The sequence below is a fragment of the Poecilia formosa genome, unplaced genomic scaffold (genome assembly GCF_000485575.1).
Source record: "Poecilia formosa unplaced genomic scaffold, Poecilia_formosa-5.1.2 Scaffold200, whole genome shotgun sequence".
NCBI classification, from domain to species: Eukaryota; Metazoa; Chordata; class Actinopteri; order Cyprinodontiformes; family Poeciliidae; genus Poecilia; species Poecilia formosa.
Genome location: NW_006800139.1, coordinates 1,220,583 through 1,238,019, shown reverse-complemented (window position 1 = coordinate 1,238,019; position 17,437 = coordinate 1,220,583). Strand labels below are relative to the sequence as shown.

Below are 17,437 nucleotides of genomic sequence, written 5' to 3'. Positions count from 1 at the left end.
TATTTATTTCATTTTTTTTCTTTGTGCGTACTAACATTTAACACCTTGAACTGAGTATTTTGTCAACAAACAATTTTCCCTTGGGCTCAATAAAGTACATTCTTGTAGTCTATTCTACTCTATTCTATCCTTAGAAGTATGGCTCCTAGATAATCAAATATCCAGACAATGATCATGTGGTTCTTATTTTTATTGTGTTTTTTTCATGTATTGTTTGTATTTTAGTAAATATTTGAGCTATATGGCTTTTTTTCATTCTTTTTAAATTTGTAACTTGATATGCTCCTTTTAGATAAAACTGTTTTTGATTTATCATTATTATTATTATTATTCTCCTTTTCTGGAATTACCTTTTTAAGTTGTCTGTAATGGATGGTAATATATTGTATTTATTGATTTGTACTTTGACTACATATGAAAACTCTAGCATATTATGTTATGTGCATTTGAGATAAATAACCAACACGTCCTCCTATTACGTTTTCTCCCCCAAATATCATTTTGTTGTACAAAATGCATATTTTCAAATGAAGTTTTAATTTTCTTGTTTGTTTAAAAGGAGCATGTAAAAGTGTGTTAATTACCTGATGATGTTGTGAAGGATGGATTTAACAGGTGTGTGATGTTTGAGGTAGCTTGTTTTGATCAGCTTCCCCAGCCTGGGGGCCTCTTCCACAACGCCTGACCCCGTCCAGCCGTCTTCATCTCCCCTCGACTCGCCTCGGGCAGAAAAAGCAGGCAGAGATAATGCACTTCAAGTCGGAGTAGTAAACAGCGGCATCAGCTTTAAACCGCCTGACATTTTCCAGCTGTGCGGTCCGTACTTATGCCGTGTGTATTTTTACACACATCTGTCAGTGCTGCCTTGAAATGTCCAACACCAGGAATGCAAACAGCGGGGCCAGTCTTGTTTATGTCTTGCCTTGTGGCCGCTGTGGGCACTGGTAGGGCTCGTGGTGTAGTGGGCTCACACGTGCTTTCAGTGGACCACTTTAACTTTGCAGAAACTGTAGTTTTCACTCTTTAATTCCCCCTGTTTTCATCTTTAAAATCTCTTCATGCTTTAAATTCCAGAAATTGTCTGCTTAAAGGTACAAAAGGAAAGGATGCATTCCCTAAAACACTGCAAAAACACAGATCTTAGCAAAAAGTTTTGGTCTGTAGTTTCTATTGCAAACTTGAAATACAATAAAATTAACTTATAAATAACTTTTTAGCAAGAAATATGAGCTTGTTTTAAGTCAAAAATCCTTCATATTGATGAAAAAGTACTTGTTCCATTGACTATTTTACTTATAAAAAGATATTTCCTAGGTTTTTGTGAAATAATCTGCCAATGAAACTAGTACTTTTTCATCAACATTAAGGAATTATTTATTTTAAACAAGCACAGATATCTTGCTGAGAAGTTACATGTAAGTTAGTTTTCTCTTATTTTAAGTGTATTAAGATATTTGCACTAGAAACTGGACCAAAAATACTTGTGAAAACATATATTTCTGACTCATTTGTTGTGTTTTTTTCTGCTTGGCACTCAGAAAATAACAAAAAAGAATGTATTGGTATATATAAAAAAACATCTGCTTTTGTATATGATGCAGAGATCGTCATATTGAGATATCTGCTGCACTGTTGCACAAATGCTTGGGAATGCATTGCCTCATTATAAACCCCCACGCCCTCCAGCCTAACTCACTCCAGCCTCTTTTGTTTTCTTTTGTTTTTTGCTTTTCTTTTTTGGCAAAACAAGTTACAGTTTCATTTTATGATTGTGTCAATAAAGGAAAGAGAGAGAGAGGAGCATGAAAGGAGCCTGGGGTCATTGGTTTCACTCTGCCCTCTCTTACCTTCCTTGCTCAACTCCGAGATGCATCCACGAGCCGAACCTCCCTCACTCACAGGGAGGTTCAGAATCGGATACAGAAAAAAAGAGAAACTGGACGGATCCTCGTGCTCCGAAATCTGTTACTAGTGTAAGTTATCAACAAACAGACTGTTGCTAAGATCTTCGTTATTTATTATAGAGGTTTAAAAAGTTGAAAAAGTAGCATAAATTTTGGTGTTTGCAAAATGTTGCAGTGTATGCTTGTTATTTATTTATTTTTTTTTTTATTTTTTTTTTTTTCATTTTTTAGCCTCATATTACTTATACTGTATTTATGATAGTTTGGTCAGAAGTTTACATCCACTCAGTAAATTATCTGAACGTGCTCTTTCTTGGTTGAATTATGCCTCAGGCTCAAATCTAAGTGTATACCAACAATAATCTTTGAATAAATGTCCATTCTGGCCTAATTTTGACTTAACATTTCACCACTCCATTTGTAAGAAAAATTTAAAGTGGTTGGTTTTCTTTGAGACCATATATTGTAAGCATATTCCATACTTTTTTAAAAGGGTTTAAGTCAGTACCATTAAAGAATCTTAAAGCTAGCCTGCTTTAATTCTTGGAAAACTAGTTTTGATGTGAGTTAGGGGGATCATTGTTCTGATAAAACACCTAAATATGGCCAAGTTACAACATCTGGGCCAAACTGTGAAGCTCAGATGAAACAAAATGGGTCAGAATGTAAAACAAAATAACAGAGCAACCACAAACTCCATAAGAAGTGAGGTTTCTGCCCAGGGTGGCACGAACTGTGGGGAACCAAAAAGTCACTTGAATCAATCTATCTACTAAATAAATCATGTAATCTGATTGGTTAACCTGGGTCGCAACTCGACCGCAGACCAATCACCTTTGGATTTTATTTTTAATGTATTGGATTGTGGCACTTGTAGCCTTCCATACCCTACATAAGATGGTCAAAATCGTTTTGAGTTAAACCAAAAAGGCCAAAGTTGTTCACAAATACAAGTGATGCCCTTGGTTCTATAGTTGTGTTTGTTCTTTTGTGGCCTCTTATATCAGTTGTTGATCCGCTCTTTTCATAATTTTGGACACTTCTGGAAAGGTTTTCCCCTCTTCCATGTTTCCTTTTCATCTATGTGTAGTGACTGTCACTGTTGTTCACATTTCCTTAAATGAAGGTATGGTGTGTTTATCTTGTAGCCTACTTCATTTTGTCAGGTCTCAGTGTGATTTCCAAAAAAATTGGTTAATTTTATTGTTTAATGAGAGGGGAAATTATTTTTCTCCATACCTCTAAATAGGTTTGGATTTGGCTTTCTTCCCTCCTCCTTAATATATTAAATCATCATTTGAACTCTGAATTTTGTATTTCCTCGGCTGAGTTTTGTCTATTATTAAATGATTTCGACTATCTACAAAAGCTAAGAGTGACCCCGAAATAAGAAAAAACAGAAGAAAAATTGTTGCACTGTTTTGATTTGGAAGTAGTAAATATTCAGCTTGCAGTTAAACTAACAAAACAGATCTTATTCTAACGGTTTTGTCCCGCATTATTTGCGTGGATTTGTGTTTTGTTTATTTTCTAACGTTTCATAAACAAGGCGCGCGCCCATTTGCACGAGAAGCGCTGGAATGTGTTCGGCTGGGCGCGTGCAGGACAGGGAGGAATGCCTTAGCCACGCCCCCTCCCCACCCCCCCTTCCATCCGTATCGTCCAATCGGAGAGAGGGGACGGTTTCAAGGCGCCCGAGGAGTGCGGTCCGTGGAAAAACAAAACCCCGCATAACATCAAAACCCGCATTTTACAGCCAACTACCGCCCGGAATCCGTTTTTCTGTGTCGGATTTTACGTTTTGCAGCAACAGACGCGGGTTTTCGCCGCTCTTCGGGCCGTGCGGGCGGTGTTGTTTATCTGTAGTAAGGGGGGGCTTGAAACCGACCTCCCTTGCCCCATTTCCTCGGTTGTTTTCCTTCTCTCGCCTGGATTCTCCATGTTGTTGGTGCAAAAGTGACGGCGGAGGGGGGCTGCTCGGCGGCTATCACCACCAAATAGTAGCGGTACACCCGAGGAGACGGAGCGGGCAGAGAATCGGATAACCTCCGGGAAACATATCCAAGTGCCTCGCCCCCCTTGCCTCCTCCTTCCTCCCGAGGCAGCCGACTGAAGAACAAGAAGCATCGGTGTGGAGAAGAAAGAAACCAGGCAGGGACGAGATAAATCCGGACCGTAACTGAGGCGGGTCACACGGACGGTAACCTCGGTGAATACTGCTGCTAGAGTCGCCTTATCAAAACAAAAACAAAAAACCCCAATGAGGGACGCCCATCATCAGTGCTCGGGGACAGGATTTGAGGATTTTGAGGGCTCCGTGATTGTCAGATGGAAAGTTCTGTTATCACCCAAGTGCAGAAAGAAGACGTCCAAGTGTCACCGAAAGCAGGTGAGCTCATTAAACCCCCGCAGCTGCTGTGTTTATGCCCACAGCTCGGGGCCCCGAGCTAGCTGGGTTTATGTGTAATAATAAAACCTTGTAAGAAGAGCGCCTGTTTTTATTTGACAGTTGAGGGCTGCGGTCTGAAAGGCGCGCTGCCTTGTTTTGGCATTTCCCCCCCTCTCCTCTTCCACTCCACTCCACGCAGGTCTTAAGTGATCACTGTGGAATACCCACGCTTATCCTGCTCATTTTATATGGCGCCAAAAAAATCTGTTTTCCTTCTGAGATCACCAGAGAGGAAGAAGAGGGGGAAAAATAGCATCAAATTACAAATGAAGACGTGCAGCGTTAGCTTTATATAACAACACAGAAAATGTGTTTTATAGTTCGCGATGTCCATTACAGCCCGGGCTTAGCTATTGTTGATCCTGTTTGTCTCTTTCTGCAGTGGGTGCAAATCTGTGGCTCCTCTTCGTGTTATTGTCAGTAGCGGCACTAAGGAGGGGCCAAGGGGGCTTTTAGCCCCTTTATTAGGAATGTTAGCAATAAAAAAAAAATCTGTTTTCCCTGAAAGAGGAAGGGAAGAAAGTTCAATTCTCTCTAGATCATGTGAGTATATTAAAAGTTTAAACAGCTATATCATTTTAGAAGCTAATTCTAATTTCATTTAATGGCTTAATTTTTTTTTTTAAACTAGATGTTGCAACTGTTTTTATGGAAATTTTGAAGACAAAATGTATGAACTCTTAAGAAAATAAACCAAATAGATAAAAAATAATATATTGTATGCATCTAGCCATCTTGTTTTAAGTTGTTATAATCTTGAAAAGCACATTATCAGGTGTGACAAAAATGTACACAAATGAGCAATAACAATAAACACAGTCAGAATAAATAGTAACAGCCTATGTAGCCTAATTAAAACCTAGAAGAACACAAGTATAATAAAGTAAATACTATTCTTAAAAAACTGTATATATGTGTGTTCGTGTGTTTATAGGAAGGAACACGATGTGCAAAATGTGAGACACACCCACTACCTCTATAGTCCAGCCCACTGAAGACACCTCCGATTATTCTATTTTTCTTTAATTATTATTAGAATAAATACAATTACTTTACATGTGCTAATCATTCTTGCAGTCAGTGTCTCAGATTTATTACTTCAGTGTTGGAAATTTAAACCATTAAAAAAAAAATATTCTACACAGAGAAATTCAAAGTAAACATAATTCATTTCTGTGACTGAGTTAAAAAAAATATTCCTAATTTCTAATAGAAACTGAATTTTCCATGGGCTTAATTAGGCAAGTTCACACATGTAAAATCAGTGGAAATGTATGTAATATTTGGCGAATATTTACATTGTAAAGCAGCAAATTGACCCATAAATATGCATTTATTTTTACTTAAAAGGAAAAAATGACAATTGTTACCAACTAGCTACCAGAAATATATTAAAAAATAGTCTGGATTGTTTTTGTTTTCAGCCAGCTGACGTGCAGTGTGCAGCAACAGCTAGTGTACAGACTTTACTGTGTTCCTTAACGTGTCAGTGTACATTGTTTCTCCTCATTTAAAGTATTTTAAATGGTGAAAATGTTTTGAAATTGTAACTTATCATATATAATAATTAGTATAATGTAATTAACTTTATAATAGTACAAAATAATTTTTTTTTTGAATTTCTGTTAATATATGTCCTGACTTTGCCCTCAGATGATGTCAAACGCCATTTTGAAATCATGAACACTATGTTTTTAGCGTGTTTTTAGCTGATTTTTTTTTTTTTGGTATCTTTGTAATTAAAAATATTAATTTACAGCATTTTGAAAATGTAGAAAAGTTCAAAAACAAAACTCCAAAAACTCTGTTGTTGCTTTTGGCTTTGATGGTACATTTCTGAGTTCGGCTAACTGTTTAAAAACTGAGTACATTTTTAGTTTTTATGTGTTTTCTTTCATCGATTGACATCAGGATAAACCTGCTGAATTAGGAATTTTCTCTCGGATGTGCTTTGCTTCTGTTTCCGGCTGGTTTGGCACCGTCCCGCGCCCTGCCAGCAGCAGGCACAGCGCTGTTTCTGTCCTCTGGACGCCAGAAGCATCATATGCGCCTCTGGCTGCAGCCGATCGCGGCGCCGCTTTAGGGGTTTTTTTCGGAGCAGGAACTGGGCGTGCATCCTGCCGCGCATGAACGCTGGGATGTTTGCTGGTCGCAATAAGGAACAATCAGGTGCGGCGGCGCTGACAGCGGAATGCACAAACACTCCCTGTCCTTTACACGCCCATTGTAGCACCGCTCTGAAACATTTGGTTGTTTGCACACTTTGCTCAGGATTGAAAGAGGCTTTGCTTCACTAATTCGGCCTCTTGTTTCATGTTTTATCCATAGAAGATAATCCAGCCTTAGAGTGTCAGATTCTTTGGCTTGTATCTTTTTTTTTTTTTTTTTAGATTGTGTGGGCTTGTGTGATATTTTGCATTTTTTTTGGATCCATCTGTCTGTCACTGATAAACCTCTGAGAGATTAATCTTCCCATCCTTTTCACATGAAGGGGAGTTTTTCTGTGTTATGTCATACGTATCTTTTCCCTGGAAACCAAAAGACTGATTTAAATGCCAAATGTGTGTGTTAAATCTTTAACCATAACGTCGTCTATAAAGGGAAAAAGGTCGCATGCTTATCTGCAGTAACTGTATTGAGTTGCAGCGTGCTTTGTCTCAACATGGCGTTGTGTAACAGGGTTGTTGCCGTGTTTGCATTACGCGTTTAGAGCAGCGCCGATCCGGGTGCAGGCTGCTGGTTGGATGATTAAATACTGAAAAATCTCATTTTCAAGTTTCTAAAAGCATTAACTGTAAACACACTTTGATGCACTTTTTCTTTTAGTTTAACAACAATCAGATGCATTTTTGACATGCAATCTGACTAGTTTTCTTTTCTCAGCTCTGATTTTGTTTTCATTAAATGCAGAAAAATGAAGCTCTCCTATGAGTTTTGCACTTATAGAAATGTGTCCTAATTTATACAATGATGCAGTTTTCAGCTTGATTCACAACTTTTTGTTCTTTTTTATGTGAAAAGATTGTAAAGAGAAGCAAAAATCGGTTTCTGCCAGTGAAAGCCTAATTGGTGCATCTCGGTTTTCTCCACTCTCCCTCCTCCTTTGCACGTTTATTCCAGCGATCACACAATATTGATGGGTTTTAAACTCTCGTTGCGTTTCTGTGCAAGTCCTCACACGAAATGCACCAGAGGGAGGTACGGGGGTATGGGGGGGGGGACTCGCAAGAATGCCTTCCTCCCCTTTTCTTTGTCTGCAGCACAGGTGTTGCATGGAGCTTCGGGTCTGATCAAAGGCGAGCCGCGGTTGTCTGTGTGGTCCGGTCCGGCTCGCTGTTTCTGTCCGAAAAGGGCCCTGGGAGTTTAAAACAGCTGGAATGTTTTCTGTCTGTGTTTTCCGCTGAAAAGTGTGGGTTTTCCCGCCCTCTGCGATTATGTAACCTGTACCAGCCATTTCCAGCAGAAGCAGCAGCGGCAGGCGCATTAGAAATAGATTTCTGTGCATGGGTCTCTGCCATGCATGTCGACAGATGGACGATGCCTTCAGGAAAATGGGAAGTTCAGAGTAGATTTTGCAGGCAAATTGCATCTCATTACACTACATTAAGCACTTTTTTTTGTTTATTTAAGCTTTTTTTTTTCTTTTTTTTTTTAAGTTAGCTTATGGGAGTTGTGGGATTAAAAGCTGAGGCCCCACTTAAGATTTTCCCCTCTCCCTCTTTCTCTCGCTCGCCCCTTCAGGCCAGGTGAGCCGCTCTGCCCTGAAACAGCCTCGGAGTTGTAACATCTTCAAAGCCCTCTTCTGCTGCCTCAAAGTCCAGGATGGCCCCAAACCGCCTCAGCCGCCACTGCCGCCGCCTTCCCAGCATGCCCTGCTGGAGTCGCAGGAAAATGGGACGGTTGTCAAGGTAACATGGATATAGAAATCTTCACATCAGGCTTGTTTAGGATTCATTTCATTATATGTAATAGATGGTGGCCAAGTGCTGATTCTTTAAATGTTCTTTTCTGTTTCACTCTTTTTCATCCTCATTTTGTTTTGTGATATTTTGCACATATTTTATCATCTTTGCTACAAAATCTGCACCAGATATGGACATCTAGGACTGTAAAAGTCCCCCCAACTGTCCTAAAAGCATAAATGCATAACATGATGCAAGTGATTAATCGGATTAATCGATTATTGAAATAATCATCAACTAATTTTAGTAAGCGATTAATCATTAACTGGAATTTGACTTAAAAAAAGATAATATTCTAAAAAAAAAAAACTTAATCAGAGGGTTAAATAAGGCACAACTGTACAAAAATATAAACATTTTGCATTTAAGATAAAAAAAAACATTTCTTTGTCATAAATATGTCTTACCCAGAACTTTTCAAGTAGCAGTTTTAGTTTTGCCTGTTTCAAATTCTGTGAAGAAAATCTCCAATTAAGCATCTTTTTTATATAGTTAATTTGTTTATCCAAAAAATAATCAGTGTTTTAATCCTGCAATGTGTTGATGTTAAGTCAAGCATAAATATTGATGTTGGAAATATTTTTTAGCTGCAGATGCAGTCTTTGCTACAAATAATCAATAGTTCAGTAAAGGAATGCTGTTACTGCGTTTTAGGGAATAAAATGTTTATTTTTTTAATTTAATAACAAAACAACTGAATAATTTGTTTATTTGAATCTTAATATAGTTTTTTTTTAAAAAAAGGAATACATAATTAACTTAAATAAATTTTTATTTGATTAACCAGTAGAGTAATTGATTACTAAAATAATCGTTATCTGCAGCCCTGCTACCAAATACCAAGCGATCCTGCAGATTTTCATGTTGCAGTTCAGTGCAGCTTTACTTTGCTTTAAAAGAAATGAATGCTGAAATCAGCTCGTCAGAGTGATTCTGCAACGTTTAGCATCACGTTTGGTAATAAAAACCAGTCCCTGCTTGGGTGTTACTTTGCTTTTTACAGGCTCACAAAAAGAGTCTTTCTCTAACTTGATTTTCCTTTCCTAATGGATGAGCCATTCCTGTTATATAATAAATTAATTATTAAACCCCATCTGCGTGGAAAGATGGAGATCTTAAAAAATGACACTATTGTTTCCCTCTTAGAAAATCAACTAAAAACATGTAAAGATGCTCCTGAGCTGCAGCTAAAGGAGATAATCCTCCCTGTTCTCCTGAAACTGAACTAATCTAATCTCATTTTCCCCAAAGAGAGAACATCGAATGAGTCGGGATTGATTTCCAGAGAAATCTCTGCCTGGTAGGGACGAGTTGTGTTGTTATAAAAGTGTTGATGTTTCTCCTCAGCCATCAGAAGTTAGCCTCCTGCCTGAGCTGAATGCCGAGGACCAAGGGAAGGTCTGCGTGGTCATAGACCTGGATGAGACCCTGGTGCACAGCTCCTTCAAGGTACATCTGCCTCTGGTTTTCTTTTTTATATATATATATTTTTGCATTTTGGATGCATTTTTCTTCATAAAAGCAGTGATTTTTGGAACCTCCAACCCTGCTTCCTGCAGGGCGGTTGTAGAGCGACTCGCTGCCTGGTTGTTATGTAATGCCATGTGAATGTACGCAGCGAGCCAACCCTCCCCTCTCTCCCTCTGTCTTCTCCCCTCCAGCCTATTAACAATGCAGACTTCATCGTGCCGGTGGAGATAGAGGGGACCACACACCAGGTAAACGGCCATGTTTGCTGAGGGCGAGTGGGGTGGAGCCCGTCCTTTAGGTTTTCACACAGAGACGTGGCCACGGATCCCCCTGCTGGCCAGATGTTGAACAGAAAGTGGAATCAAAGGAAAACAGTTTTTATTGACATGCACAGGAAATGTTACTGCTTTTTAAATGTTACTACTTTAAACATATTTTATTTTAGAAGAGAAAATAAAATATGTTTAAAGTTTGGGGTGTCCAAAGTGTCCCAGTTTGAGGATGACACAAATGTATTTTTAATCAGGCAAACATTTTTATTGACATAATTTTCTTGCGATGGAAAATGTTAAGTACAACATAAAGTATTTGTCTGTTTACAACCAAACTTTCATAATAAGTAGAAAAGAGTTGAAATGATTAATCAATCAGACTAATTGTGATTAATCAGCTTAATGATTAATCATTTATTAAAGTAATCATCAACCAATTTAGTAATGGACTCATTGTTAATTGGATTATATGCACTCAAAAAAGGCAATTTTTCTGAAGAATCAACATATTGAGAGCAGTAATTAAGCCAAACCTGTACAAAAACATATAAATGTTGGATTTAAAATAATAAAAAAAATTCTCCATTTGTAAAATGTACCCAAAACTCCGGAAGTGACATTGTTTATTCTTCAGCTAGTTCATGTTCTGTAAAAACAAATCTTAAGCCCCTTTTGTTATCCAATTATTATTAATTGGTTAATAATAAAAACACAGATCAGCCCTACACTATGTTGATGAAAAGTTCAGCAGAAAGGGCTGAACCTTTCACATGTTGATGTTAGAAATATTACTTTAGCTGCAGCATGCACTAAGGGAATGTTATGTTATTGCATTTTATGCAATGAAATGTTAATTTTTTTATTTAAAAAAATGAATTTAATTATTTGTATATTTGCATCTTGCAATGTTTTTTAATATTGTATAGAAAGACTTAAATTAAAAATCAGTAAACATGACGATTTTTTTATCCGATTAATTGATTAATCATGAGAATAATCAATTAATCGATAACTAAATAATTGTTAGTTCCAAATATTCCTTATTACAAAACTGAAAACATACAATGACTTTATTTGTTTGATTTTTAGTTTTGACTTGGCGATTTTGACCCACGTGACTGAAAGTTTGGGCGCCCCTGGTTTAGAGCTGAGCACCCCAGCCTATGTATGAGCATGTGTAAATGTGATTAAGCTAGAAATGTGATTCCTTTGGACTTGATGTGCTGGTAAGGATTCCCCCAGTGGGCCTCCGCCTGGTTCAAGTAATCCAGGATAGGCTGGTTCACGCTGGCGCGGCCTATTCTTGATTACTTGTTTCAGGAAGCGGTCATGAGCAGCTGATGTATGATTCGGATGGGGGGGTGTGCATGAACGTGAACCTGTTTTGCTTACAGCCTGTGTGCCTCTCCAGGTGTATGTCCTGAAGAGGCCGTACGTGGATGAGTTCCTGCGGAGAATGGGAGAAATGTTTGAATGTGTGCTGTTTACAGCCAGTCTTGCTAAGGTACAAAAACAGATCCTGAACTCCATCTTTATTTTTTATTGTGTGTCAGCAAGTTGAAGTGTTGCGTGGCTGATTTAAGCCCTGATCTGTCAGATGTTGTTCTGCTTTCTCTCGCCTTTAGTTCCTGTTTTTTTAGAGCTGCCTGACCTTATTATTAGACGCCCTGAACACATACACAGCTCTAACAATCCATAGACAGTTCTTCATTAGTGTGTCCTCGCACGTCCCCGCTCTTCTCCCTCCTCCTCTAGTATGCGGACCCAGTGACGGACCTGCTGGATCAGGGCGGCGTGTTTCGGACCCGACTGTTCCGGGAATCCTGCGTGTTCCACCAGGGCTGCTATGTGAAAGACCTGAGCCGCCTGGGGAGGGACCTGAACAGGACCCTCATCCTGGATAACTCCCCTGCTTCATACATCTTCCACCCTAATAATGCTGTGAGTCAACGCCTGCCTCCTTTTCCCGCTTCCCAACCCATTTGTTTTTAAAAATTGTGGGTGATATTGCTTAAAGGTGACCTATTATGCTTCCTTGAACAGGTTAGGATAAGTTTATCAGTGATACAAAACATGTTCATTACGTTTTTTGCACCAAATCGTTCTCAGATAATGAAATTTTAGTCTTCTCAGTTCGGAATGAACCGTTTTAGGGCATCTTGTCCCTTTAAATCTAATTAACCTGCTGCTGGCCACGCCTAAGAAACTCATCATTTACACTCTTATGAGAAAATGGCTGCAAACAGACGTGCAATCATACAACCGTACATCTTTGAAAAGCAGAAGTAGAGCCTCGTGCACAACCAATAAGAATGCAGCACGTGGTTTCTGGATTGTAAGACAACAAAACCGTTTCTGAGAAGGAATTATTTACGTAGATGCCAGTTTTTAAAAATATTTTCTGTCATTTGTAATTTTATTTCATTCAGGACTTTCTCATCTCTGTTAACGATCTGTTTTCTTTTTGTCCTCCAGATTCCCGTGGTGTCATGGTTTGACGACGCAGACGACGCCGAGCTGCTCAACCTGCTGCCCGTGTTCGAGGAGCTCAGTAAGGCCGAAAACGTTTACACCCGGCTGGACCAGCTCCGGGAACAGTAGTTCTGCTCCTCATTAGTCTGCATTCGCCCAGAAAAAGACGCTGCCGCGTTTTACCTTCGCACTCACGTGCAGCTGGTTTGGGGATCTAGCCCAAACCTGGCGATCATGACAACCACTTCTGTTCTTTTTTTATTTTTTGTTTTTTTATATAAGCACTACAAGAAAAGACTGGGAATTAACCAAAGCCATCCCATTACAATCACTCCAGCTGGTTTAAATATGAAAGTGGATCTTTTGCCAAAGCAGACGTCTGCCTGCCCTCACTGGACTTTTGGATATGGTTTGCTTTATTGTGCCTTTTAAGGAACAAGAGTGAAAAAAAAAGTTTTTTAAATCCACCAGATTTTTATACATTTATAGATTCCTTTTTTTATATAAGGAAATCTATTTTTAAATGGTGAACATTGTTTCTCTATGCAACCCAGTTCGGTAGTAACATGGTGTACCTCCTGCGGTCGACAGATGTGCAGTTCTGTGAAAAAGTCTTAGCCCCCTTTACAGATTTCCTCTGCTTTTCTTCTTAAATGTTTCAGATCATCAAAAAAACTTTATTATTAGACGAAAACTATTTTTTTATAATAATTATTGAGGGGAAAAAAACTTTCCAAATTCATTTGGTCCAATATAAATGAAATAATCTGTGATTAATCATATTTTTAAGGTTTTATTTCACTAGCAATACTTTTTAGAATCGAGGAATTTAAATAGTACTTGTCTGACAACATGAAGCAGGTCAAAAGATCACACATTAACCTTAAACATAAACAATCCCTAAGACCTATCGGTTTGGAAAAGGTTACAATGCCTTTTTTAAAGATGCATGCTTTAATCAAACTCTAGTTTGTTAGCCTAGAAAGTTTGGTTCGTTTGGGGAAATGCGAAAGCGAACTCTGAAAAACCTCTGGGTTGAAGTGAACTCTGGACTGGAGGCCGCTCCAGAAATGGGAAGCGGGCTAAAGCGCAGGCCATTCTAGGTAAATACAACCAAAACAAACGCGCTATGTTGCAATTTTGGTCCCCAGTTGAACCGAGTCTACCAGACTCTGAGGAGTTAAAACGGCTTGAGGCTGAAGGACGATATCCATAGATGAAGAAAACATGGGTCAGAAATATGACCTGGATAGCCTGGATCGTCAAGCCAAATGTTGCCTGGGCCAACCGTTTTCCACTGTAAAAAAATAAAATATAATCACTGCCAGTTATTAAAACGCTTTATTTTAACTTAATGAGTTTCCCTACACTCATTACTGCACACTCCCTTTGTTAAACAGACATATTTGGTATCCATAGCAACGTCAGACTCTTGACTAGAAGCTGATAAAAAGCATTTTAGTTTATACCCAAGACAAATGTCAGTGATCAGGAACCTTCATCAGAAAGACATTGTATGGAGTTCTGGTAGTGTCAAAAAAGTATACATTTTTGTGATATTTTTTTCAGTAAAATGTGCCTAAATTTCATGTCATTTTGAATTTTTTTACACAGGATTTCCATAAAATACCCTTCAAGTGGAGTCAGATATTACAATTTCTTATTGTGTTACTACAACTGGGAGAGGAAAAAAACGATAAACGATTTTAGACATGCAAAATCCCCAGTTTTGCAGCTATTATTTCACTAAAACTTCTGTAAATTTGTTTTAGTTTACCTGAGTTACATCAGTCTTTGCACAGGTGGATCTATGATTTTCAGAAGTCTATAGCCTTATTTATATTTTTCAAAGGTTTCTATGCAATATAATGTAAAAGATACAAATTATTTAATATTCCAGCCTTCTAAAACTATAACAGGTGCTGTGATGCTTACACTTCTGATGGAGTCTCCCAAGTGTTAGCTTCATTTACATATTGATTATTGAATGATTGATTATTCCTGTTGTTTCAACAGAGGGTGAAGGTCTGAGATGAAGAAGCAAAAACTGGAGAAGTCTTTAAGGGGGCGAATACTTTTTATGGAACTGTAAATGTTGCTGTATGCTTATTTACATCAAATCAAAGTGGATTCTACTCATTTGTGCTGTAAACAAACTTTTTTTTCCCAAACATGCAATATAAATAATCAACGTTCAGATTGATATGGTTGAATAAACGGGCGAAGATCTTTGGTCTGATGTAAACAGTTACACTGGATAAGCTGGCACATAGGATGAACGTAAACGTTAAGAGTTTTCAGACAATACTTCATTTGTTACTGTGTTTTTCTTTCTTTCCAAACGACAAACAGCTTGCACTTGTTTTATATTGACAGTGCTGAAAGTAAAAACTGTGCCTTTTGGAAACAGAGGGACAGAGAAACGCCTGAACAGAGATTTTGGAGGCCTGCACACTCCCTGGTGTCATGCTGAGCGTGAGAAAAATCAGTCAGGAGCAAACAGGTGGGGATGCCAGCAGCTCTGGTACTTACAGTGCAACACTTGAAGCTATCAAATTTGATATTTTGAAATTGCTAAGTGTTTTTTCTATATATATTTATTGGCCAAAATAAAGTTGTAATTGTCCAGAACTTCTTAATGCGCAACATTTTATATTGTGATCCATTTTGCCTGTACTGAGGCTGGCCTTGTGTTTTGCTGTTTATCTGTGCCTATATAACACCTTTTGCTGATGGAATGATCTTCAACCTGTTCAAATATAATTTACAGAACAAGCGTGAATCTGTGCTTACATCATGTTTTCTATTCATGTCGTATTTCATGAGGTTTTCTTTGGTAGGATGGTTTTTACGATGTTTGTTTGATGCAATTCTTGCCTGCATGTTGATGAGTCAAATATGAAAATGAAAATGTATGTTGTAATGACCAAAAGTATTTGAAGAAGTCTCGATTCTTTTGTGTGTTGCAAAAAATACAAATAAAAGAAACTTTTTATACCTGATCTGACCAAAACTCTAAAAACAAAAGAAAAAGAAAAAGGTGCTACCAACTTTGGTTTTACAATAAAATTTAGTTATATTTTATATTCTTGGTACTGTATGTGTCCTTTCATTTTCATTTAAGCTACATCTATAAATATTTACATCCATCTTACAGTTAATGCATGTTTTGGTGAATAGATTTGCCAGAAATCAATAATAAAGAACAAGACGTTGGGAAAATATAAAGCATTAAATGGAGATATCACCTCTTTTATGACAATCTGTTTTAAAATACTTTTATTTTATTTTGTGTATTTAAATTAGTTTTAAAAAATTAAATCTCTAGCAAAAAGATATGAAAACCAGTCCAATTTATTATATTTTAACATTTTTCGTACCTTAACTTGTTCTAACCAAATGTACTTGTAAATTTGTACATTAAAAGACAACAGACTGTATGTATGGAGATAGCTTTTTATTTTAATTTATTTTTCAGTCAGGTTTGATTTGTGTTTCATATTTAAAATGCAGCAAAAATATTCCTAGGATACAATGACTCATTTTATTCTTTTTTTGTATTATTATTATTATTATTATTATTATTATCTTATAACACTACAAATTCACATTGACTGTTTTGAAACATGCAAAGAAAATAACCTGGATGGACATTTTTACTCAGCTTTTTGGAATCACAAAAATGTCTTCTTGTAATTAAATTTAACAATTTTTACTTAAAAACATTTTTAAAAATTATCTAACCTTACTTTTTTTTTCTTTGTCAATAATGTTTTCAAATGAGAAATAAATAATTACCAAAACTTCCACGGATAATTTTGGGTTCAATCACATTAGGGGTAACAACTAAATTCTGAAGTATGTATCGGTAAAAAGACAGTTATAGGACTGCGTATTTATCTCAACGTAGGCAAAATGTATTCAAAACGAAAGTGATAAACATTTTTACATGCTCGTCATAATGAAACATACTGAACTGTTAGGTGCATTCATAAATAGCTCTAACTTATTTCTATGTGACCAAACTAATCATTAATATGAGCCCTCTGATATTTCACGTTCAAACTAAAAACTAAAATTAGACTTAACATTAAGTCAAGTAATCAAGCAATGACGTAGTTTCGCAGTCTGGTTACAAAGAAGCGACTCATTACATGACGGCCATTTTAGGTGAACGTTTCCCAGTTAACGCATCAGGAAGTGGCAAATAGATTCGTCAATGAGCAGCGACTCTGTTATAAAATTACACATTTGTTTTCACAGGCAGTGTTCACATAAAACAAAGCAGATTATTTATTTACCAAACGCAACAACGTCGCCGAAATGCGAACGTCACTGCAGCTGTACGAGGATGAAGTTGGCGTCTGATTCGGAGCTTCATTAAAGGGCCATTGCAGAGTTTTAATGCCATTTTGGGTATAGCCTCATTCAATCATATTTATTTGAGTAACTTTTTGGAAAAGAAAAAAAAAATACTTATAGATGTTGTTTTACCATATCGTACTTTATACATTTACATGAGTAATATTTTTTAGAAAGTATTGCTACTCTTACTTGACTAAAGTTTCTGCATACTGTGAAGTTACTTGCAGTAACTGAATGAAAAACAAATGATACAAATCTAATCATTTTGTGTTAAGTGATATACTTCTTCCATCTGTCAAGCTTGTTGTTCCTTTAGTAGGTCAAAAGATACAGTGAACAAGTGAACACTATACATTATCACTAAAAAGTACTTACATTACAAATAAGCCTTAGTTTAAAAAGTTTTACATTGAAAAAAGATTAGAAATGTGTTTCTTCTGCCTTAGTTAGTTTTTTGTGATAATGTTATTTACTTGTACGTTTCTCATTTTGGTCTTTAGCATGTCAAGCTTTGGACATTATGTCATACAGCAATTGCCTACC

The 17,437-nt window shown here is 37.2% G+C and overlaps 1 protein-coding gene across 2 annotated transcripts; it reads left to right on the top strand.

Moving 5' to 3' along the window:
* The first annotated feature begins 3,594 nt into the window (after window positions 1–3,594).
* Window positions 3,595–13,204, top strand: ctdsp2 (CTD (carboxy-terminal domain, RNA polymerase II, polypeptide A) small phosphatase 2). Of its 2 annotated transcripts, none has more exons than XM_007566893.2 (7): window positions 3,595–4,293; window positions 8,095–8,261; window positions 9,663–9,764; window positions 9,977–10,033; window positions 11,469–11,561; window positions 11,813–11,998; window positions 12,533–13,204. In XM_007566893.2, exons 1-7 carry the CDS (start codon window positions 4,233–4,235, stop codon window positions 12,656–12,658), a joined length of 792 nt encoding a protein of 263 aa, XP_007566955.1. In that variant the 5' UTR covers window positions 3,595–4,232; the 3' UTR covers window positions 12,659–13,204. The 2 variants fall into 2 exon arrangements, with proteins under 2 accessions (XP_007566955.1, XP_016534525.1); XM_016679039.1 differs by lacking the exon at window positions 3,595–4,293 and adding an exon at window positions 6,180–6,522.
* The last annotated feature ends 4,233 nt before the right edge of the window (window positions 13,205–17,437 follow it).